General features: G+C 39.6%; 2 protein-coding genes across 3 annotated transcripts in view; one reads left to right on the top strand and one right to left on the bottom strand.

The window, feature by feature from the left end:
- Window positions 1-14,231, bottom strand: part of MTRR (5-methyltetrahydrofolate-homocysteine methyltransferase reductase) — a 29,476-nt gene extending 15,245 nt beyond the window's left edge. For both annotated transcript variants that reach the window (XM_086609064.1, XM_086609065.1), the window contains exons 1-6: window positions 14,107-14,231; window positions 11,245-11,424; window positions 6,732-6,885; window positions 4,497-4,614; window positions 3,016-3,388; window positions 185-307 (exon numbers count right to left, since the gene is read on the bottom strand). In XM_086609064.1, coding sequence (XP_086465190.1) covers window positions 185-307; window positions 3,016-3,388; window positions 4,497-4,614; window positions 6,732-6,885; window positions 11,245-11,388 — 912 coding nt within the window. In that variant the 5' untranslated portion in view covers window positions 11,389-11,424; window positions 14,107-14,231. The remainder of the gene's footprint in view (window positions 1-184; window positions 308-3,015; window positions 3,389-4,496; window positions 4,615-6,731; window positions 6,886-11,244; window positions 11,425-14,106) is intronic.
- Window positions 14,232-15,302: 1,071 nt separating this feature from the next.
- FASTKD3 (FAST kinase domains 3) lies at window positions 15,303-25,280 on the top strand. Its single transcript, XM_086609063.1, has 7 exons — window positions 15,303-15,337; window positions 15,952-17,415; window positions 20,709-20,794; window positions 21,389-21,551; window positions 22,734-22,803; window positions 24,098-24,212; window positions 25,000-25,280. The coding sequence occupies exons 2-7, from the start codon at window positions 15,981-15,983 to the stop codon at window positions 25,096-25,098; spliced, it is 1,968 nt and encodes a 655-aa protein (XP_086465189.1). The 5' UTR covers window positions 15,303-15,337; window positions 15,952-15,980; the 3' UTR covers window positions 25,099-25,280.
- Window positions 25,281-26,626: the final 1,346 nt, after the last annotated feature.

Here is a 26,626-nt window from a genome sequence, read left to right as displayed (position 1 = left end):
AACAAATCAAGCTTTGCATTTACAAAATGCATCAACCTAAGGTAACATCCTGTTGTTTAGAGAATTAATTTTTCTTTTTAAATAGTTAAATAAATAATTCCCCCCCCGCCCAGTTATTACACATAACATACATGCTTTTCACCATTTATTTAACCCACTAAAGAAAAAGCCATCACTAACTTACTGCAATATCAAGTTCTAAGAGCAATGCAGTTTTTATCGCATCTTCTCTAGTGAGCTGAACTGCTTTTGTAACTGGCACTTCAAAGGCTGTTCCCTCCGAAACCAGTGAGGACAGATGGGGATTCTGAAAGAGAGGACATGAAAACTTACACTAAAAATGCAAATCAGCTGAATGACAGCTTACTACGACATATAGGAATTAGGGCTGGTATAATTTTTTTGAAAGAATCTTAGAAAACAATTCAAAACAATGATGAATAACATGAATCTTCTATATATAGTGTTTTGCTCTACATTTTTAAAAATCACATCCAAGCAGTAACAGGTGTATGTTCAACTTTAAAAAGTCAGTAGGTTTGAACAGCCTAATGGGCCTAAACTACTACCAAATGCAGCTAGCTGTTTCTTTTTTCAAGAGCTGCCTTGAAAATTGCCAATTAGAGAATGGCATTTATGTTAAAACCCAGAAAACTCCCATCTAATTAAAGAATTACTAGGTGTATAGAATGGATGTAAGAAATAAGAACAAGCTATTTAAAAATATCATTCCAGATTTACAGATTAATGCTTTGGTGTACAGATGGGGCTATTATTACAGGCAATTTATAAGAGGAATTTTAAAAACTACAGTTAAAATTTAGAGCTAATCAGCAAACTCCAGACTACAAAACAGCATCATGTTACGTCATAGCATTTCTACACAGGTGAAAACGTGCCCCAAGAACCGTTAATGGGCACCAAGAATAATTCCAGACCACCTCCGTCAAAGGTTGTCACTTGAATATCAGAGTACAGCTCTCACTTCTCCATCATTATTGTCAGCAAGCTTCATTTGAGATCAATATAGACAAAAATGAAAAGAGGTGGAAGAGATACCAAACGTCCATAATAACACACTGTCAAATGCAAAGGAATTATGCTACAATAAGAGAATATTGGTTAATCTGAAGATTTCTTATTTAAAAAAAAAAAAAAAAAAAGGAGATAAAAGAACCAATTGAGACCAATAGTTGGAAGTTTTATTATTTTCTTAAAATTCTGACATGGTGATTAATGGCTTCGGCCCTATCAAGTTATTTTTGCATCAGCTGGACTGTGGTAACTGTCCCCATTCATATTCCCTCCAAGCCAAGTTCAAGGCATAATGAGATCAAGATTTAAGTGTTATGCCTTGAACTTGACTTGGAGGGAATATGAATGGGGACAGTTACCACGGTCCAGCTGATGCACCCACCTCTTTACATTGTAGGGTTATGTTCGTTTTTACAAGTACAACACACGGGACCTACTTGTTGACAAGGTCCAGACAACTATGTCAAAAATAGTGCCAGAGGAAAAATAAAAAAAACCTGCATTTGATGCTTTCCAAGGCTTAAGACAACCATCCACCTTTATACCTGAAATCTAGGCTATAATCTTTAATCTGTCACTGAATTCCAGATTAGCAGATCCAGTTTTTTCAATTTGCTGTTCGAAAGCAAAATTTTCTTTTTTTTATTGTATTTACAGAAAAGTCAAGGCATCAATATTAGAAACTGATCAATTATTTCAGAGATCAGCCTGAATATACGCTATGACTTTAAAATAAGAAAATGTCTCTTTTAACCATTGTAGCACCACTTTCAACCCAAGAATTAATCGAAGAGTACCTCTAAATCATAAATCTTTGTTCCAGTAATAAGGATTATTTAATACTGTAATTATTTACATAATTATATTAGCTAGACTAAGTGATTCTCTCGGCATTACCTCTGACGTTCTCAACAGAGAGACTGTCAGGGCTCTGAGGATACTTATGGGCTTCCATGGTCCTGACCAGCATCACCAGAGGACTCCATCCCCACCTCTGCTCATGGTTCCAGGAGTCCCATCTCAGCTCAGCCATGGTCTCCAGTCCCTGCCTGAGCTACATCACAGGAGCACTAGTCGGCAGCTCAGTCACAACCATGCCCACACTGGCCACAGATGCTGTTGATTCAGACCAGGATCTGCAGACCAACTTCCTGGCTCAGCCCCAGAGTTGCCTCATTCCCACAAACTTGCCTGATGATCTGCACTCTTGGCTGATCCTGGCTACCAGCTCCTGGTTTGCATCGTTTGGGTATCGAGGAACGGGGGCTGGCTGTGTTGCCACACTCAGGTCCTGGCTCCCTGTCCCTTAAAGAGCAGACAGCCCCCACTGCTCCCTCGCATGGATAACCAAAATGTCCACCCTTTGGCAGGCAACCAGAAACACGAGTCACACTTTCCAGTTCATTTTGAACACTACATATGCCAACTGGAGATGATCCCCAGCTCATGCCAATTCTTCTCTTTGTACAGCAGGTCTATTCAACGGGGCTTCATAGGAAAAGCACACTGGCTTTTGATCTACAGTTCATCTTCTATTTCCAATAGTAAAACGATGATCATGTTTTTACAAAGACACCTTTCTCTTATTAAATACGCAGCAAGATTGTGAGCAATTTTACACACTTTTAAAGCATTCTGCAAGTATGAAAAATACGAACGGAAACTGTACCATACTCCTTTCTACTGGAAGATGTTTTCACCATCCTAAGATAAGCCACTGACGATTTTAATTCTTCCATTCCTGACACTGCAATGCCGAGTTATTATTTAGTTAAATCATACCGTGATGCAAATGTCTGTAACTTATACAGTGGTAACCACATTTTCACAACATAAACGGATCTTTCACTTACAATTCAACAAACCTCCTGCATTCAAGGACATATCTCCCTTATATAAGCATCCACTTGCTCTTTTGAGCCATATGTAGGAGCTCCTATCAGAGCTGGAGGCTATCATCATTCAAAGTGAAGTCCTTACCTCACCATGGGTGTCCTGAAACTGCACCTCTATATATTCTGGTGGCAAAGAAGGAATATTAAGAGCAGACTGAGAGACAGGAGGGACAGAATGAACAAGTGAAGGTTCAGTGTCTGTAGTTGAGGCCACAAGATTGATGTTAACCCGTTTCTGTGTTAGAGCATCAGAACTCGTCACTCCCTCATCTTCTAAGTTCAAGTTCTGTACTTCTGAGCTTAAGTTTAGTTCACGCATAATGTGCGGGGCTGAAGAGAGAGAGCTAGAAACAGCATCAACATCGCTGCTCATGCCTTCTTTTTCTTTCTGCAATAGAAATGCTTCCTTGAGGGCAAGCCAAAGTCCATCAATCCAAGGATCAACCACTAATTCCAAACTGGGAAGAGAAGGGGAAAAAAAAGGAGAAGGGAATGGATGAATTGTTGTGACTTACTGGACTGTTAATGTACAAATAATGAAAAGACAACAAAACTAAAAATACTATTTATTTTCCACTTTTAATTTTTGTTGCAGCTGTTACTAAGATGAGGTTTTTTTCTTTAAAAAAAATATTATTTATTTATTATGACTATGTAAATTTATGGAGTCTAAAGTGTATAACAGCCTTGCTCTTCTTCCAGTTTCTCATTTTTATTTTCTTACACTGAACTTGATAAGAGGAAGTTGAAGGGACAGTAGCAAAATATGCAACTTTTCTTTGTGCAACAGCAACATCAATAGCTTACACTAATGTTCCATTTTTATTATTTTAGAACAGAAGATACAAGTTTTATGGTTATGGCAATGTTTGTGATCAACTCTCTTGTATCATCATGCACAGGGCCGATATAACCTGCAGCTCAAAATAAACAAGCCAAGACTGCAGCCTACTGGCCAGAAACAACAACAGAACAGGAAGGGAATTATTTTCTTATATAATTCCTCTACAGTAGTAATACAAAAAAAAAAAAAAAGTAAAAATCTTCTTACATAATTCCTCTATAGTGATCAAAAAGAAAAAAGAATAAAAAGAATGTTTTATGGAAGAGAGAAAAAAAAAGAACACCAAAACATTGTAGGGTTTGCTTAAAGCAGCTCTACTGCAAGATGTAAGGATGTGAGCTTGGATAAAGGTCTAATGTGTGCATATATGGAGATCCCATTACCCAGTACCGTACATACTGGGAACAGGATGTATTTTTATTTGCCTCAGTAAAAAGACTACAAGTTTGAAATCCTCCACTTATTCTCAATTACTTAATTTCTAAAACTGCTAAATATAATTTTTCCAGGCATTACAGATGTTTGCTCACACTTTAAAAATGGAGTTTTATTTAATGGCAATTGAGATTGAAAAGGCATACTAATTTCAGGCAGGGCTCATTCCTATGAGGTGCTGAATGTTCAGGTCCAATCGATTTTCAAAGAGTTCATAACGTTTAGCCAAATTCACATGTAATTATTGCATCTCGAAGAAATAAGATCCAAACTCATGTGGCTCTTACCCTACACAATCATCTGCTAATCCTGTGTCGTAGAAGTGCCGGGCACCGAGTTCCTGAAGTCGTCGGTCTACTGTCTTTCCACCGTTACAAAAGAATGTGTACTCTGAATCTCCCAGACCTAGCAAATTCAGGGAAAGAGTGATCATGTCAATCAGCCAGTCACCCAGGCTACACAGACAAAGATCTGCAAACACAACACAGGATTTTCTTGCCAGCAAACTGAAGAATCTGACACAGCAAAGTGCATATTACCAGGAAACTTTGATAACCTTAAAAAAAAAAAAAAAAAAATTGTTTGTCCCAAAATAGAGCTGACAAAGTGGTTCCTCCTTCACAAATGTTCAGACACAGAATTTCTCTGAGAACACTTTGCTTTCATTATCTGACATTTCAGAAGAATATTGCTTTAGTTTGAGCCTTTTAAGAACTACAAAACCACTTGTACAGGAAAAATTTAAGGAACTGACATAATTAGAAAAAGAGTGAAACTGATAAACTGTATGTGAATTACCAAAACAAATTATCTCGCCTTCAGGCAAAAATTGTTAACATATGTCAACAACATAAGGGAGAGAGTATTAAAAATAATTTTAAAATATTGAAAATATTGGAACCTGGGTGGGGGGGGGGGGTGTGTGTTAGGAATCAAACACAGAAATTATTTTAAACAATATGAAGTAAGAAACGTAGGAAAATGTGTGTAAGGGAATCCGGTCCAACATTCCCCTCTCCAGGAATCAGAAATTCCTTTGCAGATCTCATTTTCACTGCACTGGGTTTTCTGCCCTTTAACAGTTGTTAACATGTTCTGTTAGAAGATGATGCTCTTTGTTATCAGTGAAAAAGCCAGTAGACCCAGGAGTTATGTTAGTGGAGGACCAGAGACTTAAGAGATCAACTAAAGCACTGACCCACCTTAAAAGTGATCAACCACACATGCTTCATCCTTAACAGACACTTATCTAACAATCGCAAAGACCACTGGTTAGGTGGTCTTCACAAATTCTCTAAGTAATCCGCACCACCGTTTCACTATCCTAACTATTACAATTTTTCACAGCCTGACCGTTTGTTGTGTGCAATTTCAAAACACTAGATCCTTATTATTCCCACCTAACAATGGACTATTCCTTTGTAACAGCCTTTTTTTCCTTTTTCTTTCTTTTTCAAAAGACTTCTGCTCCCTCTCAAGTACAGTACGTAGAGCAAACACTTCACTGAACAAGCCGAAACAGATAACCATGAATGTGTTTTAAGACTGATAACTTTTTAGATTAGAATCACAAAACATGTCATAACTTAGATACTATAATACCACGATAAAAATCAAAAATACCATGATAAAAATCAAAATTAATAGAATGCTTATCTTCATATATGCATATGCATATATATATATATGCATTCAACCAGCTATGAAAAACCTAACCATTTTACAAACTGTAATCTATAACCAGGCAATAGCATAACATCTTCTGAAAACATTACATGACTAGGATGCATACATGTCAGACTTCCATGTTATATAACCACTAGAAATTTCCTTCTAGTGGGTACTTTCGTCACTAGAAATCTAGAAGTTTCGTCAGTATCATCTATCAACTTAAACTTGTCAGGCAAAAACAACCTAGTTTCAAATAAAAGCTTCTGGACTCTGTTTAAACACAACCTGAAAATTCAACAAATTGACCCTACCATCAGCTCAAGATATATCAGATGCATTTTGCCAAATCTGTATCTTGCATATCAATCTTTAACCTGAAGTTGCATTCCTTCTGTTGACAAGTATGATATTAAAAATTTTAAAAATTATTGCAAAACAGGATGGGATGATCTCAAAATCTTTTTTTTTTTAAGAACATTTTATACTGCCTTTCCTTCTATATAGAAAAATGCCCAATTACTCACAAAGTCAAGTAAACTCACATAGTCCATAGAGACTTGACATGAAATTAAAACTTCAACAATTATGGATAGCTTACATCATATTTTGTTTATGCAAAGAAAATTAAACTATTAAAAAACTAAATTGGTGGCTTACATTCAGATAATTTCTGTGACGCTCTTGCTTTATTGCTCATAGAGGACATTACACAAAAAAGCTCTTCATGTTATAAAAGTAAATGTTTTACAAGCACTTGGAAAAAGAAACAACCAACCTATTCACAAGTAAAAAATATAACAATTATTCACTGACAGAGAAGCGTTACAATAATACAGAAAATACTAAATCACCTAGCAATCCATATTGGAGATGTGCAAAATGATCAGGTGGCAAGGTCGTGTCTCGAATCTGCTTTACAAACTTGCGGGCCGTGTCTGGTGGGTCTCCCGTACCGGTAGTGGAAATAACAATAACTACAGGATCCTTTTCTGTTTCCAGGTTATACTACAAGTAATAAAAAAAAAAGTAAGTTACAAGGTGCCATTTGATACCTATTTGTGGCCTTAGATATTATCTTCCACTCGTCCTTTTGCCAAAGGTATACAGAAAAAATGTTTAATCTCATTTTACCTGTATTACACCACAGAAAGTCTTTAAGTAAATAGAAGTCATTTTGAGGATTCAACTTGTAATCTCAGTTGGAGTTTTCAAGACTAGCCTGGGTAAAGTCCTGAGGAACCTGCTCCGACCTCAGCTGACCCTGCTGTGAGATGACCTCATGAAGTCCCTTCCAACCTGAATTACCCTACGATCCCACAAACAAATACCAAAGGGCAGCATTTTGAGCAGGCTACTACACACACAAAGAATACTTCACAACTCCTACAGTATTTGCTTTGTCAAGTGGAAAAAGTATTTTGTCTATATGATCACAGTCACACAGTTAGCCATTATCCCAATAATTTCACACATGTAAGTGGGGTGTGACTGTACAAACTGTGGGGATCATTTCTGAGTTCCATTAGGGATTATTTGGTTCTGTCTGATAGCTTCCATGTTACACCTGTCTTTGCCACCAAAATCTCCTGGTGCTTTGGGGTAACTAAGGTAGCTCTGAACAGAGATAGTCTGTCCCCATGCTCTACAGTTCAATTCATTTATCTCCCCAATGATATTACCATTCTTTGACATTTCCCACAGTTTTATGGGGGCTACTCCCATTATACCAGGTTGATAACTGCCTATATTTGGGATTGTGTGTCAGTTCCATAAATTCAAGTCTCATGCAGCCATTTACCACTTTTCAAGAAAAAAGAATACTGTTTTTGTGATTATTCCAGCTTCCACAGATAGCGGGCTGGAGCACTGTGCTAGCGTGCTGTCTGTGAGGTCACCTGCATAACATGCTCTTTTGCAGCACCCCTACGGGCTATGGGTTTTGAATCCCATGGACAGCTAGTGAACCCATGTGGAACACAGCTCCACAGAATCAGACATCTTGTTTGGGAGTAAGCTCTGGAGGTGACCTAGTCCCAGCCCACGCTCCAAGTGGGACTAACTGCCAGCACTTCATTAGGTCAGCTATGATTCTAGCTGAATTTCAAAAACTTCTAGGGATAGAGATTTCATTTTTCTGGGCAGCCTCTTCCATCCAGAAGAACTTCCATTAGTGTCCAGCCTGAGTTTATCAGGCTGCACTCAGTGGATTTTGCCTCCTGTTGTAGACTTGCTGCCAAGAAGAGTTTGGCTCAAATAGGCTGCTATTAGGTCACTCCTTAGCCTCCTCTTCGCCATAGTAAGCAACTCAAGCTCCTTTTACTGCTCCCTGTAGGTTTGAGTTTAAACTCTCTCCTAGCATTCCAAGTTTAATAAAACAGCAGGGTTATGAGAAAATATAACTAAAGATTGCAAGAGATGCTATGTTTCATTTCACGCAGTTTCAGGACTGCAATTGTAACCTTCAGAGCTCAAGGAGTTATCTTCTGAACACTTCACTCAATGAATCACTCAAACCCTCAAGGCATGTAAAAAGGTATGCCTTACATCTATAATCCAAAAAGGTTAGGAACACGAAGAAACAGAGTATCAAGGGGTTTTGCTGCTGTCACTTTTCCCAAAGTCTTCCTGAAGAACCTAAAATAGCTGCAAGGAGCAGCTTAAGTTACCATCTGGAACAGTGTTTTGCCTCTGACAGTGGCCAACAGCAGGTGTCTAGAGAAGTATAAGTGAAGAGAGTAAGCATACAAGGATATTGTCCAAGTACTTTGCCAGACTTCAGTGAGCTGTGGTCCAGGCACGTTCCAAACAGAGGTTTTGTCTTTTACAAGTTCAGGTGAACTCCAAGTACCCACAGATTTCCGAGACTTCCAAAACTGAAGTATCGGTTGTGTAAAAAAAGGCCTTAAGGGTCCTGTTGCAAATTTTCAAAATTTTTTTTCCTGTTGCAGATTTTCAAAGCTTCCACAGCTGATTTTATAAGTACAATTGCAAGAGCTTCTGCAGTGCACTGTCACAGGTGACTATTGCTTTTACAAACAAAAGTAAACACTTCAGGTACAAAATGCAAGGGCCTACTGGAATCACATAAAAAGTTACACTAAATTATGCTCCATTCGAAAAAAAGAAAAGATGCTTAAGCTTAAGCATAGAAAGTAAAAGGTAGTGTATTGGGATAGAGCTATGACTAGTTCACTACATTCTTGCTTGCTCCACTACACATTCTCCTCTGTAAACTTAAAGACCTTTTGGAAGTCAAATGTTTGTGGACAGACTCCTTAAGAAGAAAAGTCAGGGCCACCTGGCCTCTGGAAGGACAGAGCTCCTGCACTGATTTGTGTCAACTATCACGAAGTCTGATGTATCACTTGTCCAACAAGAACCTTACACAATTACATAGTTTTTTTACTCTACCTTCCACTTCTTCCTGTACCCTTGGGGTCCCATCTTTGTCCCATTCTTTCTCTGTCCTTCAAAAGTACTCCTCAGCTGAGAACAGTAATGGCACACAACGGCACTGAGCAGTCTGCTCAAGCTGTGAATGATTCCTGAAGGAAGAGGATGGAATCACACACCCAGATGATGTCTTACCCAGAATAATACATATTGTGGCAAACGTGCTGATTCAGCTAACTCATCCAAGGCTGACTACATGCACTGTGACCCAAGATGATCTCCATTCAGCCTCCTATTTCACTGCTCCTATCTCACTTCCACTTCATTTCAGTCCTTCATCAAGCATAGAAAGTTATCATAGCAACCAACCAAAGATTTATGACCTTTTCTCACCTACAAGAGTGTAGGTAAGAGACACTACTTGGAAACAGCATTTTTGAGACTTGAGCAGTATTTGACCATTTATTTTTGTCTGGCAACAGCATCACATCATGACTATTGACTCTGTAGCCACCTATTCCTTCCATAGACCTTCACAGTAATCCCTTTAAGTGATGACAAGGTCTGAGAAATAACCAAAAGTCACTTAAAGACTGGCCTTCTAACTGACAAACATGGACAAAACAGAAACCTCTTACTTCCTCACTTATGGCATATACGCATACCTCTCTAACTGTGCATGTTGTGAAATAAATTCTCAGATCTAACCTGCCCAAAGGACTTCACAAGAGGCCCCACCAACTTCAAGCAAGCTCTTGCTCCAATACATCGTGCCACCCTGCCCTCTCCTCCCCAGTTACACTTCAGCTTCTAGAAGTTCTCTTCATTTACAGTAAAAAGTTAGGAAAAGCTTAAGTGATGAAATCTACAAAGCTGCAGAAATTACTTTTTTCGTCAGTGCCCAATTCTCAGATTCTAAATTCAGTACATCTTTCTACCTCATCAATAACTCACAGCTCTGAGTTTGTCTTGCCAAATTAGACAGAATAGATTTATTCAAGTGGCAGGCCAATAACAGAGCTAGATATATCCTGCCTACTGCCTTCCTGAAACTAATCTCCAAACCTGTCAAATGCAGAAGAAATGAAATAGAAGAATATAAGGAAAATCTTCACATTCCCTGTTGGCTGCATAAAAGTCTTTGTAACACTTTGCTACCCAGTGAACATTCACACAACAGCAGATGTCCAGCTAACCAACATGTAGTGTATCCCCAAGAAAACAGCTTGCTAAAAGGGAACTAAATTATTTTTATAAACTTCTCACACTATCGAGTTCATGAAAAAAAACTCTTGTAGGTGTTATTTTCTGCTCATCTCATAGGAAATACCAGGCTATCAAGTTTTGTTTGGTTGTTTTTTTTTTTAAATGTTTGAGGACATACAGCTGAAAGTACTTTTTGAAGGAAATTATAGTTCATATAGCTTTTTTAAACCAAGCTTTATATTTCTTTCCAGAATACATCTTGAGTGTATCCACTGTGAACTGGAGTGAGCGCATATGCTAAGTAACTCAAGAAGACCCCACAAAAGTTCAGGTTCATGCTGGAGCCCACAATTAATAGTACACAAGGTCTCAACGCAACACAAAAAAAAAACAACAGAAAAAAACTGTGTCATTTCTAACAACAGGAGAGCTGACCAGTAAATACAGAATTCATTCACTACTGCATACATAGTTTTCAAGAAGTCATTGCACTGTTGTTGGAAAAGAGATCAAAGATATATTCATTTACAGTTCTAATTAGAAAAATCACAAGAAAGATGCACCTTTGATAGAAGGCTATTGAATGTCTGTGAGTATTGGTCCAAACTACTGATTCATAAGAAACGAAAATTTAAAACTAGACTGTATATTTTAGGTGGGTTGACGTGATCAGCCTTCATGATTATTAACAGACAACCCTCAAGTACGTGAAAAAAAATGTAGCTCTTAAATATCTATTTTGTGAAACAGCATGGAATATCTCACCTTGTCCACTTCACTCATACAGTGCATATCAGCTTCAAGTCCATGGGCACCTGCTTGCTGCCAGATTTCCTCGGCTATGGCTTTTGCCTGCCCCTTTTGTGTTGCATAGAGGAGCAAAAACCTCCTTTTTAAATCACAGCACATTTCACAAAACAGAGAACTTTTTTTTTTTTAAAGACACTGCAGGGGGGAAAAAAAACAAACAAGCAAATTTATTGAATGCAGAACAGCAAGATTTTGCTTTCCTTATTAGATTAAAAAGAGATACTTTAAAGGATAGTGGTATTGGCATTGAACTTGGAAATGAGGCATCTACTCTGAAGAGAGGCTATTTCTCCTAACCAAGCTTTGTAGGTCAAGTTGCAAAGGACTCGTGGTATTGGTCACGCGTGCTGTACTGTCTTGATATTGCAGTAATGTTGCAATATGCCCAGTGTCAAGAATCTAGTTTGTAAACAATACAATAACTAGTTTCATGAAAATAAATACTATTTTTGTTAAATAAGTTATATTTTCCACTTTAAGTCAGTGACTGCTTTGGTCACTTTTCTGAAATATATTTGAAAATAAACCAAATCAAACATAGACCTGGTGAAGTCAGACTACAAATCCTAAGGAAAAAAAAATAATTATCAGTTTCTTCTTTTCTGAAATAAGTATTTTTTGCCTGAATGCCTTTATACTTTACTGTCCACTATGTCTATATTTTAGAACACGTTGTTTTTCATTTCATATTTCAAAAAGGAGCTTCCTACACAAGTGCAACTACAGAACTGAGTTTTTTTCTCCTAAAAATAAGAAACCACCTTGGAGAAATCTGCTACAGTGTACAATACCACTTCCTCAAAGTCTTGCAAGCAGCAGGATGAATGAGATGCCTATCTTTATCCATTCACCTGCCCCATGAAAGTTTGAATGTGATAAGTTTTCTTTCATGATTTTGACACAGACAGAACACAACAGATATAAGGACAACCCCAAGAAGCAGTGAATAAGAGAGATAAGCAGAATGTCTCTTACGCATCTATGACAAATTAATCTTCTATCAATATTTTGTCACTGCTAGGGAGCTGCAGTAGAACTCAAATACCTAGAATTACAACTGCGTAATTTTCATTTCTCAAATTGAGATTTTTTTTCACATGCCTGGGCTCAGTTTGCTGTACTTCACCTATTGCTCCCACATAGATTCAATTACACAAAGCCTTCCGTTTACTAGCCACACACACTGATTTATGGAAACCTGTGGCTAAGCAATTTGAGGCGTATCTTTCTCTTGTTTCTCTCAAGGGAATGCAAACACAGTCAACCGCAGAAGAATACTGCACTCTATTGATATGGCATGATATTTTTCCCCACTGTATTGTGGAATGTTTCTCCTATTAGAATTTTTTAAAGCATACTTGTAAATCAAAAGCAGTAAAACTAAGTGATAGCTTAAGAGTACAGTGCCTGTACCATACACAAATTCCATGAAAAATGTAATTACTAGAAAATTTTAAGATTTTCATTGTATTTTGTTCTACTACATTTTCCATTACAGTTTTCACTTTAAATTTATTACAGTATGTTACCTAAATATATTAATAATTACCTTAACAGTCACTGTAAATAAATTCATTTAAATGACTGGCTTCATGTGCATGTGCACAGAAGATGCATAAACCCAAACAATCCACAAAATGATTTTTCACCCTCCTTTTTCAAAAGAAATACAAAGAAATTTGATGACACACAAATTGTGATGATTTGTATGAAATACAGTTTAAATACCCTCAGATCCCTGTAGTAATACAGATTCATCCTAGTCACACGCTATATTTTCACCCTATTTGTTCTCTTGTCAGCAGGTGGCAATGCCTGACTATAAATGGAGAAAAACAATAAAAATGAAACAACATTTAATTACTACACACTTTCTCATACCCCAAAAAGGGAGAAAGATAATCAGTTTTCCACTGGGACCACGCCAAAGCACAGAAGCCTTCTATACACAAAAACCTGAGGGGTAGGATGCCAACATTATAGCCAAGGGATTACCAACAGACTTCAAACAAGAGAGTCAGCTTGGGAAAGTGTACAAGAAAAGCATGAAAATTTGCAATAGTAGGGAGAGGAGAGGGCAACAGCAAGATCAGCAGTCACAATGTGTTGCGACATGGCCAGATGTTGCCCTAACAGCACTGTGACCTCTGCCTAGGCCAGGCATTGCAGCCTCCCCAGAAGACACTGTGAGCTGCTTCCACTCCAGCTAGCACAATAACAATTAACGGTGCAAAAAGTAGTTACCCACATCTTGGGTGCTTGTATGCGAACTTGCAGGGAGGTTTCTCACTGGTGTGTGGACTAGTAGATTGCATAGAGATACAACATTTTGAGCAATGATATCTCCCACAGAAGGTGTGTGTAAACAAGAGAACACGCACAGCATCGTGTTTGAGCTGCACACCTCCTCTGAGAGGAGACTGTGTGTGTATGTAACAGTGCGAATGTGTGTTTGTTGGAAGGGGAAAAGCCACAACTAGACAATTCCTTGGAATTAGATATAGAAGGCTGTTTAAATATTTGTAGGCATTTATTGACATTTTGTAACCGCCTAGTATCGTATCTGTTGCATTGTTGCTATTTATCTTGAATATATAGTTCAATTAGCTGATTAAATAGTAGTTTAATCAACTGCCTGACAACTAATCATGTCACTAATAGATTAATAAACTCCTTTGATCCTGATTTGATATAAACTACACAAGTTGAGGAGTTTCTCCCTGTGAGAGCATCTTCTGTCATCAACCAGAAGAGCTTCATGCATAAACTGATCAAGTGTGATGCCTGCTAAAAGAAAGAAGAACTAGTTGTGCTCACCTGCAGATGAACACAATCATAAACCAGGAACACACTTGCACTCAGATGAAGATACTGCCCACATTGGTCTTGCTTTGCCCCACTATACACTCTTCAAAGACAATACACCACTTCCACTTACGTGGTAGAAGTTCAGCTGAAATAAAGAGGGGAAAAATGGTAATTCTTTACTATCAAGCTTTCTAGAGAATTCCTCTAACTTTAAAATAGTATTATCACAGCAGCAGCCTTTAACATGTTGATGTGCTGGTAGTTGCATGTCAAAAACCAAAACAATGCTTAAGCTGAGAAAAAAAAAAAAAACAAACCAGGATTTGCTGGCTCAAACCAGGACTTAACATGAAACTAAGGATGTAATTCCAAATTATAGCTCATCTGATACAGTACTCAGAAAAGTCTAAAAACTAACAGCCCACAAAAGATTAACAGGGAGCCCATCAGCTTCCTAAGTCACAGCTGGAGCAAACAAGCCATCCATGTCGCCAAGGCGCAGTCAATCGGATGTGCTGGCCCCAACAACTACGGGGCTGCACTGCAAGTCCAGACTATCTACTTCATGTACTCGGTCTGTCAAAAACGTCCAGCTGCGCGGCCAGGGACAGGAAAAAAAAACACAGGAAACTTCTGCAGTAGCTTTACGTGCTGCTCAGTGAAACCCTCCAGGGCCCAGGGCTGACCTTCCCTAGTTAAGCCAAACGACGCCCCGCTGGGAAGCGGGAAAGCTGTCCCTAAAGAAGGTCAGTGATTTTAAGGAGGTAAAGCCGGGTCCACACCGGAGGCTTGAACGCCGCTGCAGCAATGGAAGTCTCCCAGAGAGCCGGTGCCGCCGGGCCGGGCCAGGCCGGGCCCCTCGCCTCGCCTCGCCTGCCGCCCGCCCGCCCCCCGGCAGCCCCTCAGGGCGCACCGCCGCTACCCGTGGGGCTCGGCGCTACTTGCGCTGAAGAACGCGCTTTCGGTCCGTACGTACGGCGGCACGAATCCGACTCCCAAGGCACAGCGCCTGCGCTCCGCGCACGCCCGAACACCGCCGCGCCACGCCAGACCTCCGGCGGCAGCGAGGAGACGGTGGCTGGGGCGGGGCGGGCCGGGGCGGGCCGGGGCGGGGCGGGGCGGGGCGGCGCGCAGTGAGGGGACCGCGGCGCACGGCAGCTGCTGGCGGCGCCTGGAAGTGGCCGCCGGGAGAGCGCGGAAGCTCCCGGCAGCCCTTGCGCTGCCCGTCATGGCGGCGGAGGTAAGGTTTCCGCAGCTCGTTCCCCGGCACCGCTGGGTGCCTTCAGCAGCAGCAGGAGGATGAGGACGGAGGGGGAGCGGCGGCCCGGCCCATGGCAGACTGCAGTAGGCGCTGGGGTGGGAAGGGGGCACCTCGGGCCCTGCCCGCCCCGCGCCGCTCTTCGCGGGGGCAGGCGTTGGGCCTGAGAGGCAGAGGAGTCGGGGGAGGCCCCGGCGGCGCCGCCTGGTCCGTGTCGGACTCACCCATCGCCACCCCGCTTGGCGCGCTCCAGCCGCGGGTGCCGGCGGCGCGCCCTGCTGCTGCCCAGCGCTCCCGGCCCGCCGGGGTACCGAGGAAAGCGCCGCCGTGCAGCTCCTGCCTGGGGAAGCGTGTCCCCCCCGGCCCCGGCTCTCCCCGTAGTGTCCTTACGGAGAGACGGGGCAGAGGTGCTTGGCAACCTGTCACGCAGGTCTCGCTGCTCCCGGGAGTCTCCGCTCTGCATTGCCTTGTGCTGGTGGTGGTCGTGGAATAGGGATCGTCCCAGTCGCGTCCGGCAGCTAATAGGCTTTTTGCTGCGTTTTAATGACACTGGTGTTCTCCAGACTGTGTATTTATATGTGTTTTTCTTCCTTTAGGTGTCTTTTGAGAATCCACTTGATCCAATATGGCTTTGATTAGCAGAAAAAGTTTCCAGTTTTATTCATTCAGCGCACCAGCAAGCAGGTCCATTTTGATGACTTTAAGCAAGAGGTTGAGCTTTATCAGTGGGCAGCGAAAGCCCCAAAACTGTACCTCTGTAGCCATGAGGATGCTATGTTTCAAAGATAAAACTCAGTATATGTTTTGTAGAAAAAACCACGTACAACTGCGGTTACAGCCTCTTTCTGTTAATGAAACTGTGCATCTTTGTGGAGATACTGGGAGCAGTACTAAAGCTAATCATGTGTGGATGGATGAACAGCTGTTTTTCAAGAAGTTGAACCGCCTTTGTACATCGAAAGAGATCTTTGACTTTCTCAGCTCTCTGGAAGTCATGTCTGATACGATGGCATCAGGAGCCCTGCAGAGGATTTCTGAAGTGGAGGTGGATGACAATGGCCTGAAAAACCCTGAAGGAGTGTTAGAGAATGAAGTTTTCAGGGCATTATGCTTTCGGTTTGAATTCGAATCCTCCAAACTGTCAGACACGGGGCTGCTGAATGCCTTGCAAGCTTTGGTAAAACTACGCATAGATCCGCAGAGTACACTGATGGCAAGCTTGCTTTCAGAGGGTAAAGAACGGCTTGGTAAAGGACAGCTGACTGTTAAAAATCTGTGTGCTCTTGGAGAGAGTTTGCTTGAGTTGGAAGGCCCAACTTGTGCAACACTGGAACAAATTGTGAACCACATGCAAGAAAAAGACATTGAGAAGTGGAGTCCTAGGGAAGTGGTGATGGTTTATAAGATGCTGCAGGTGACTGTCAGGGAAAGGGAACAATACCAAGACTTGCTAAACAGGCTGAACAGTGTCACTTTAATCATAGTTTCCCAGCTAAGCCCAAAGTTCACAAGCATAATACTGAATTCACTGGTTGTTCTTCATCAGGCTCAGGCAGTTTCCTTGGTCACAGCACTGTGTAAACATTCTGTGAAGTATATTCCATATTTCACAGATGATGAACTGGTAAATGTACTGGAAGCCTTTCTATACTTCGGACATCGCGAACAAATCTTTACAGAGGCACTGGAAACACATGTTCCCAAGTCCATCTTTACCATGCACCCTCAAACAGTCAGCAAAGTCATGCAGTATTGCTGCAGAAAGATGATCCTTTCTAAGCCCATCTTCGATGCAGTGGCAGAAAGTTTCATTTCCAATGCTGACAGACTTAGCACCGACCAGATTGCTGGGTATATTATACCATTTGGGACTCTTAACTACCTGCCTCCAAGTGCTTCTTCCTTGTTTAGGAAGCTTGAAACTGTACTGCGTGCTCGCCTTAGTCACTTCCAGCCTCACACCTTGCTGAACCTGCTGCACTCGTGCGTGCTTATTCAACGTTATCCAGTAAATTTTCTGCCGAAAATATTTAGTCCCTATTTTCTGCAACAACTTCAAGGTAAGGAGCAGTGTTTCTCTTGCGATGTCCGTATTTCCCTCTGTTATGTGGTGTGTCTCGTGGGAAGTGCCCATGTCTTATCACTCATCTGTCAAATCAACAATGACCAGATTAAGATGACTGGAGAACAGTGGTGAGGAGGCCAAAGACTGTTGCTTCCTTGTCACAGTTGCAGTTGTCTTTCAGTTTATATCATTTAGAGGAGTTTGGAAATTGCAGTGTACAATCTTCAACAGAGATTTGAATTCCCTCAGAAATTTTCAGTTAATCCTCCTGCTTTTCTGAAAGATACTGACCTTCTGTTTTTCCCCATGTTTGTCCTTCGTCTCATACAGGTTTTAGGCGCTAAGTTATTCTGTGCAGGAAATGTGTTCCTTTGAACTCTGGCTGTTTAAACTTCTGTGCCTATTTAGTGACTGGTAGCAGTGCTCATGTTGAAGTGAGACTGTTTGCTGTGAGACTGGGAACACTAGGAAGGCTAGTGAGACAAGTTATTATGGAACTAACAAGACTGAGCCCAAAAGTGGTGGATTTTTTTAATGGCAGTGATACTTGGAAAGATGCACGACTGACGTAAAATATAGTTTAGTGATTCTGGGTTCATTTTTCTCTAAATTGTTGCACTGTACTGACTGCCACGTGAGGGATGTGCCATAAAGGTGGAACACTGGATAGCGAGTCCTGAGACTTGACTTTTATCCTGGGTGTAGCCCTCCATTTGCTTTGCAGCAATGGGCAAATCACTTCACGTTTCTGTATCTTTTGTTTTCTTCCCCCACAATTGTTTGCTTCGCTTACTTGGATCTCATACCCCTTAGGGTCGGGACTGGCTCTTAGGCATTTTACTCGGGGGCTAGCCCAAGGGAGGATGCATTTCAAAAACCAGTAGAAATACTAGTAGTAGTGGTTGTGAAGCTAAAATAATCTACCTTCTGCTTGTGCACGGCTGGTTAGATTTAAGATTTCGCTGCCTATTTTTTTAAGGTTAAGTCCTTTGTGACTTTGCATAATCCCTATTTCTGGATATTTTCCTAAGCATCAAAACTACTCTCTTCCTGAGACTTTAAGGGCAAGGTACATGATCACAGTTGCAGAAAACCTGTTTGTAACCTTTAAAATGGGGAGCAAATTATAACATGCAAGAAAAGTTATAATTATGGCTTACTTATAATTGTGTTACTAGCAAGCTCACCTGTTACTACAGAAATAATTCATTGTATTTAAAAAAATAGTCTAAAAATCCGTATAAACTTTGGTCAAGATAGTACAAATTCTAGAGACAAGTGAGGTGAAGTGTAGCATTGGGACAAAAAGAATTGAAATTGCTATTTCAGTGAAATTGTGTTGCAGTTATACACACAGAATTTGTAAATCCTGGGCAGTACAAAGTGTGTTTTTCAAATACTATTTTGCCCCGTGATTAAAATAAGGTGCATTGCATGTGGGTGATTCTAGTGCTTTATTCCTTAGCTTCTGCCAGTCTGTGTCGTGTCCAGCTTTTCAGGTGGGGGTAAGGTAGAACCAGGTTTGGACTTCTGCTGTCATCTCTAGTCTTCTGTTCTTTCAGGATAAGAATTATTGTGTTATATTCTTGATTCCAAATTGGTTGTATTTCTCTTTCATATTGTATTAGGGTCAGCTTGTGAGTGCTGAAAAGGGTAAATTGATAAAACTGAAAAAAAAAATTAATTTGCAGTGCATAATTGTTGGCTTAATTAAAATAGAAATGCGATCTGAACCAGTAAAATGTAACAGCATCATAAATGTGAGCCATTAAGGATAGACTGGTGTGGGGTTTTTTTTAATTGTCTAGGTAAAAACGTAAATTGAATTGTAAGGCTCACGTGTGTTTTAACAAGGCATAAGGATTGGTGCCTCGTCCTGGTTTTTAAATGACTTTTCATCTGATACGGTTATGTGTTGCTTCTTTCCATCGGCGTCTTGTCTGCCGACTGCACTCCTCTGGTGGAGGGTTCCTGGGCCCGTCTTCGTTCTGTGCTCTGAGCTCCTTTCCTTCCTACCTCTGAGCAAGCACTACAGTCCCACTCATCCTTGGCCCTATGTCTTACCACACTGAGGAAAACATTACAAAATTTAAAAATCTACCCCATGGTTTATCCTGTCTTGCTTAGGAAATCTCAGAGTCTGCTCACCTTCTCCTTCTAAGACTGTCTTGCCTGCACGGGCTGCCTTCCTTCTAATAGGTTTCTTTCCCCAGTCTAGTAAGCTTCTAGAACATCCCCCATGTGATAGCTGGTCCTTGGCTCTAGCTGCTGCGTAATCCAACGCGTTTGGACACAAAGCTATTAGGAACACAGTTGTAAGCTATAGATTTTAAGTAATTTTGTGTTAGATGGTAAAGCATATTTAGTGGCATTACAGGGATGTGTAATCTATGCCAGGAAGACGAGTGGCTTCTCAAGATCTCAGCTAAGATTGCTCTGTTGATAAAAGTCTATATAATAAAGGCCACGTTTTCAAAGTGATTAGAAACTTTAGTCACTCAATTTTTAGCTATTCAACATGGAATACCTTAAAGGGTTGTTTTATAGGAAGCAGACATTCCTCGTGATAAAAACCAGAATGTCTTTTAAAGTTCTCAAGCTGATACTTGTACTATGAGGTTTCTCGTTTTCTGAGTTACTTTGAATATGTTCTTTTAAATCAATGAGGGTGTTCCACTAGCGTGGTCAAAGTTCCAAACAGGACCTTGAGAAGATGACCTGCATGATTAGCATCTTACACTACACCAGGTTTTTACCATTCTGTAATAATACTTCGCACCTAATATGAAGGACACTTCAAGTATACACTCGTAGACAAATCTCCAGAAATTATTCAGTATTAGCCACTACTTTCGGATTGAAAAAACAACAACTGAGTGAAACAATGAGATCCTGGGATTATAACTTGGGGAGAAGGAGTTGTGGGGAGAAGGATATGGGTTATTTCTCCAAGACCTCAACTCAAACTTACTCCTCCCTGTAGAATGTCCTGCATCTTTCAGATCCTCATTTCTTCTGGTGAAAGAATATGACAGTCTTAACTAAGATCTTACTAGTTGTATATATTTTTTTTAATGTTGATACTTCTGTAAATCATTTCCTCGTTCTTCTAACTGCGTCATTTCACAGCTGATCTTTCTGCTTATTCAAACAACGATCAAGAATGATAATGATGAAGTAGCTTCTCTGCGCGTTAAACTGAATAGCTTTTCCTAACTTCTGCATGATGGTTTGCGTAACGATATTTTCTTGAAGGTCCATCTCAAATCCTGAATATTGTTGTTTCAGCTCAGCCACCTGGTTTGGACAGAATTGTTACCTCCCAGCTAACCCAGCTTTTTCTGACTGTCAACCTGGAGTGCCCATTTTATGAGGTATGGTACACACAAAACAAGAATGGATGTTAACGAGAGGTGATAAGGTCATTAGAGCCCTGTTGATAATTAGTTGAGGACTGTCTTCCCAATAAAAACATTGGAATTAGACAAAACAGCTTTTTTTTTCCCTTTGATGAAAATATGAAGCGTTTCTACCTGTTTGATTGACTTAATATATTTGCATGTGTGATGGAACTAACTAGCTCTAAGTTAAAGTGCTTTTTGTGTGTTTCCGAGTACTGTTCCAACAACTATTCCTTTTTTATGTTTGGCTTGTGAAGTCTTGGAGCACAAAAGAGATCAGGCACTTTGATGTTGGCCTGACTGCAGAGGAATGGGAACAGTTGTGCATTTCTCATGAGCGATATGTGCAGCGTGATAGCAAGGAAGCTTGCTGAGGATGTCCTGGTGGTTGTTTTGTTGGGATTTTTTTTTTAAGTTTCCAGCAGATCATACCTCAGACACTTAAGTCTCTCAATAGACATGGCTTTGAAATGCATAGAATACATTTTGCTACATTAATATGAGGTAATTACAAAAATGTCATCTCCCTTTTTCTTTTGTTTCATTTGATTTTCTGTCACTACGTAGGGTCCCAAACTCCTTCCAAAGTATCAAGTAAAGGCCTTTCTTACACCTCACAGTTCTCTGGATGTTCACCTCCTCAAAAAGGTGAAGACTGGATTACTTTACTTACTGAAAAAAAGAATATATTTTTCATCAGAGGTGTCAACACCGTATTTCTACATAGTTGGTAAGTAACATTTCTTTAGATTAATAATAAAATGTGTGCTTATGCTGTCAAAACTTTGTGCTCAGTTATTTTCCAGAAATAAAAAATGATTTTATTCCCTTTGTGGGCATTCTAAATTGTGCAAATACACAAAAAGTAAACTGGAATACAAAACTCTGTAGAAGTTCCGAAATGCAGAAATGTCATGGGACCTTTAAGTAAATGCATTTTCTAAGTTAGAAAGAAGAACAGAGAGAGCAAAGAACTTGGAATTTACTTGGAATTTACACAGCCAGTCTGTACTGAAAATAACTGTTAACTCTTGTATTTTGTATTTTTACTATCAGCTCCTCTTTTACTTATCCTGTAAACAATTTGTATAATGTAAAGCAAAATGAGGCAATACCACTTGCCTGATCTCGCTGCTTTGGAGGTGAGTGGAGAAAGGGAGAGCTGGAAGGTTGTCCGCCCTCCGCCCTGCTCAGCTGGGCTCTTCTCCCCTTAGCAACAACTACTGACTACATATAGCCATTGGAGATCTGTGGGCTGAAAGAGAGGAGTGAGAAAACCAGACTGTTTCATGTGCCAGGAAAGGAAACTGAGAGAAGGTAATGGTGAGGAAATACGTGTCCCCAGGAAGGGCGAATGATAAATAAGGTGTTGAGGGAAACGTCTTTTGGACCCCATGGAAATCAGAGGGATTTAAAAAAAAAAATCAAGAGAGAGATGATTTCAGAATTATTCTGAGTTTCAGCTTCCACATGGGGTTGAAGTTGGCAGGGTTTAGGTCCAAAGGTCTGTTTGCAAATTGACGTAATCTATAAAACTAGGGAATTGGTGAGAAAAAAATAAAGGAGAGGGGCAGAGAGAGAGAGAGAGAATCTCCCCAAAGCCCTCAAAATGCCAGAGGCCCTAGCCAGCCCAGAAAAATGCCATTTAACTACATTATTATTATGGTTTTAGTGGACTTGAAATACTACTTTGCTGTTAGCATTATGAAAGGCTGAAGTGTTACTAATTATCACTCATTTGTGTTAAGCAGTCTATACACATCTTTCGCTAGGCTCTGTGATTCAGAAAAAAGTATTGCCATAGTATTTTAGCTATTTTACAAAACAATGAACTGGAAGAGGATGAGAATTACAGTAAACAGTTTGTTATATGAATGAGTTTTAATGTCACTTCTCTTTTCATTTATACTAGATATTGAGATTAAATTAGATGAAGAAGGTTTTGTATTGCCTGCTGCCCAATGTGAAGAGGTGCACAGACGGTAAGAGAATAAAAGAAACCACTGATACGACGTTGGTTAATACTGACAAAGAGCATCCAGGGTGAAACCCTGGCCAAATTTAAGCTAATTGGAGTTTTGTCATTGACCTTAACAAATTGCAGGTTTCACACTGAAACCACTGGCAAAAGGACAAAGTTGGCAAAATTAACGATCTGTACTTTTTCCTCATTGTTTTGCCTCCTGACTCCTGACAGTGTCAGACAGTCTCTTTAGCTAGTGATAGTCACGATTGAAGTGATCCTGACTTGGCTTACATTAATGTATTTTGATCTTCTGTAATTCATTTTCAAATTAAAACCAAATTAATTCTAATTGAGCGTGTCTGCATAGATTTAACATAGTTTAAGCCAGTTTGAGTTCACAAATCTGCTTCTGTAAGGAATCCTGTGTAATGAGGATATTTGCTACAGATGCTGGTTTTTATCAAAAAATGCATAGGTGTTTAAAAAATATGTTAAACAAGGATTATGTTGAGAAACCTTGGATACAAAGTTAAGCAACCTGCTAGATAAAGCAAGTCTTTGAAAAGGTTATGTTTTCTCCAGCTTAACCTTCACAAGACTCGCTGACTGATGCAGGTTCTTTCAAAAATCCCATGCTTAAATGTTTAAGAATGGACTTTTTTTTTTTTTTTTAAATTACAGCTTTCATGTGTAAATAAAGTCACAATACACTTAACATACTGAAAATTTAAGCAACTTTTTTTTACAGTGGATATACAAATTTTGCTTTAAGTTGTCATGATTTTTATCACCAAGGAGAAAAAAATATAGTTATAATCCATGATGCTGCAAACCATACATACAGGTTTAACTTAAACAGATTTAGCTTAAACTTAACTTTAACTTGAACTCTAACAGATTTAACAGATACATTAATAAGTTGAACAAATTTAGCTGCTGAAATATTTTCATGCTGAGACAAGTACTTTGTATGTTTTCCCTTCTAGAAGAATTCAAAACATCTTGCCAACAGTAGCATTAAAAATACCAAGCTTTTATTAACTAGTACGGGAATTCTTGTTCAGAGCATATAAATAAGCTTTTCGGATCAGTTTCACTAAGCTTCAGGCTTCCGCCCTCCCACCCTTAAATTGAGTGCTGCAAATTGTCCTGAACTAGGTAATTCCCATCCTACGACGTCTAATTCTAGGAGGTGTTAGGGAGTAGGAGAGGAGGTATTGTCTCATGCTTCTTCGGAACTGCAGTAGTTGTGGTGATTAAAATAACTGATTTTTATTTTTTCTTTATACTACACTTGTGCTTGTTTTTAGAATTGCCCTCTGTGTTGATGGTCGAAATAGATTTTGCGTTAACAGCCGCAATCTGTTGGGAGAAGAAGCTATTAAACAGAGACATCTTCACTTACTTGGTTATGAAGTCGTGCAGGTAAAGTCCAAAGACAGTGGTTTGCTTTTGGTCTGGCTAACAAAACAAGTGAGAAATTATTATTTTATAATGCTTAAAACTGTAGTTGGAATTACTTCCCAAGGCAGATATAGTCTTGTTCTTTATATATTGTGTTCTATCTGCCTAGCTTTTGCCTTTTTGAGGGTGTTAAAGAAACTGTGTTTTTGTTCTTGGATCAATGAGTGTATTCTGCCTGTTTTTCCCGCCAAATAATGGCTGCTTGGAAGAATACTCCTCTGCAGTGATTAAGGTTCAGATCTTGTCTTAAAGGAAAATGTTCTCTAAGAGTTCAGTAGAATTGGGATTTTTAATTAAATACTTTTTTAAAAATGCCTGAATTTGGGGTTTAAAAAGAGGGGTTAAAAAAAAAGCAACTGCTTTGTATTGTAAATAATATTTTCACAACAGAGTATATCCTTTATTTTGCCTGTTGAATTAATAGGGTTGTTTTTATCTCTCAACATAGTTTGGACCAAAACAGTTACTTTTAGATTTTTGAGGTTCTCTTTTCCATTTATAACCATGTTTCATATAAGCCTACTCCATTATATTTAACTTAGTTTAAACTGTAATGAATGTCACTCTTTGTTATACAATAATCCCTCTTCAAGTCATTTACAGATCAATAATACGCTGAAGATTAAATATTTAATTTTAAAACAGACAAATCTTTGATGTGTAATTTTATATCTGCTTAATGAACATCAGTCTTACTCAGTTGTTTATTAAAAGGTATTTCCAGCAAACTTTTTTGTTTTGTTTCCAGATTCCATTTTTTGAGATTGAGAGTCTACATAATTGCAGGAAAATGGCAGAATATCTACACAAAAAAATCTTTCCTCATACATATGGACTCAGCTCCTGACACTGGAGAATAATGCTAAATCAGAGGTTGACCTCCTGTACTATAAAGTGTAAATATTGTGCATGGAAGAAAAATTCTGTTTTCTAAGTGACTCGACCTAAAATGATTTGAGCTTCTGAATGTGAGGCCTTCCAATATTTGAAACAATTGACATGTAAAGAGTAATAAAGAACAACATATTTTTGTAAGTTTTGTGTCAATATTTATTTTAAGTTAACAGATATAAGTGCCAGACAGTCAGTGCTGTGTTTCCTTTATATTTTCACTGGTTCTAACTCACAACTGCAAATGGACAGATGTGACTATTCAAGGATACTGGCTGGTGTTGAACGTACAGAATGTGCCATGCTACCTGCCAATCAGGGCTTTTCTTGACAGTATAAAAAGAAATTGTGCAATTTACTCATAGCTGTTTGTGTGATTTCCCAAGTGTTTCATAAAACTAAAATTTGCGGTGGTTGCCCAAGCAGTATTGGCTTGTTGCACATGCTTAAGAGATGTAGAGTGCTGTTCCCTAAATAGCAATGCCTTAGAAAAAAAAGAGTGTTTTCATTAAAAAGATCCACTTTACTTTGTAAAAGAACAGCTGCCATGGGATAGTGGACTTGCACAGCTGTCTCTGGGGGGCCACCTGATGTTTTGGGTGTGCACTATTTGTGGTTTTGTCTTTGGTGGGTTTTAGCTAAAATGTCTAAATGAGGTCGTGTATGTGCTCCGGCGTTCCTTCTGTGCACAGCCTGCCATTCAGGCCTAAACTCAAAACTCATCACACAGAAGCTCAGAAGGTCTCTCTCCTGTGCAGTCCTTTTTTTATGTACGAGTATAAATTCTGGCAGAAAGGTTGAACTGAGAACTGGAACCAGTAGCCACTTCAGCCAGAACAAGCGTGCCTTAACTCAGGTCAGCGTGTTGCTTTCCAGATGAACGAAGGAAAAGTAACATAGCCTGAGTTCTGATCACATAATGCATACTTGAAAATGCATTTTACACGGCAGTTCATCAGGTTAGCTTGTGCATCCTGTCCTGTGTGGGATTATTATTTATGAGTAGCAAAGCAGAATTCCAAGCCATCACCTAGTTTGATTTTATTTGTTATGATTTGATACAAAAAAGGTGAAACTTGAAGTTCTGTGTATTTCACCAGTAGGTACAGAATGTGGCCATCTTTTCCTTCCAAGGCTACTGTTAATAATTTGTGAGTTGTGTCTGTGAATTGTCCCAACAATCCCTGGGGATTTTTGGATGCGAAATCAAGATCCAGAATATGATTTACTTGTGTCATTCTGTGCATTCTGTTCATATTAATTTGTTGCATCCATAAAATCCTTACTTACAGCAGTACGTCAGCACTGACACAGGTGCTGAGGGAGCACCAACAGGTAATGAGATACTGTCCAGCAGCATAATAGGAAGCTTACAGCACATGGGTAAACTAACAGTTGTCATCCTAGCAAAAGAGAAATTGAAGGAGAACGACTGAAATATCTTTGTAGACATTTATAAGGAATTTCTCCCTAACAGAGAAATT

This window comes from Tauraco erythrolophus, chromosome 3, assembly GCF_009769465.1.
Source record: "Tauraco erythrolophus isolate bTauEry1 chromosome 3, bTauEry1.pri, whole genome shotgun sequence".
NCBI lineage: Eukaryota > Metazoa > Chordata > Aves > Musophagiformes > Musophagidae > Tauraco > Tauraco erythrolophus.
This window is presented reverse-complemented; position numbering and strand designations above follow the sequence as displayed.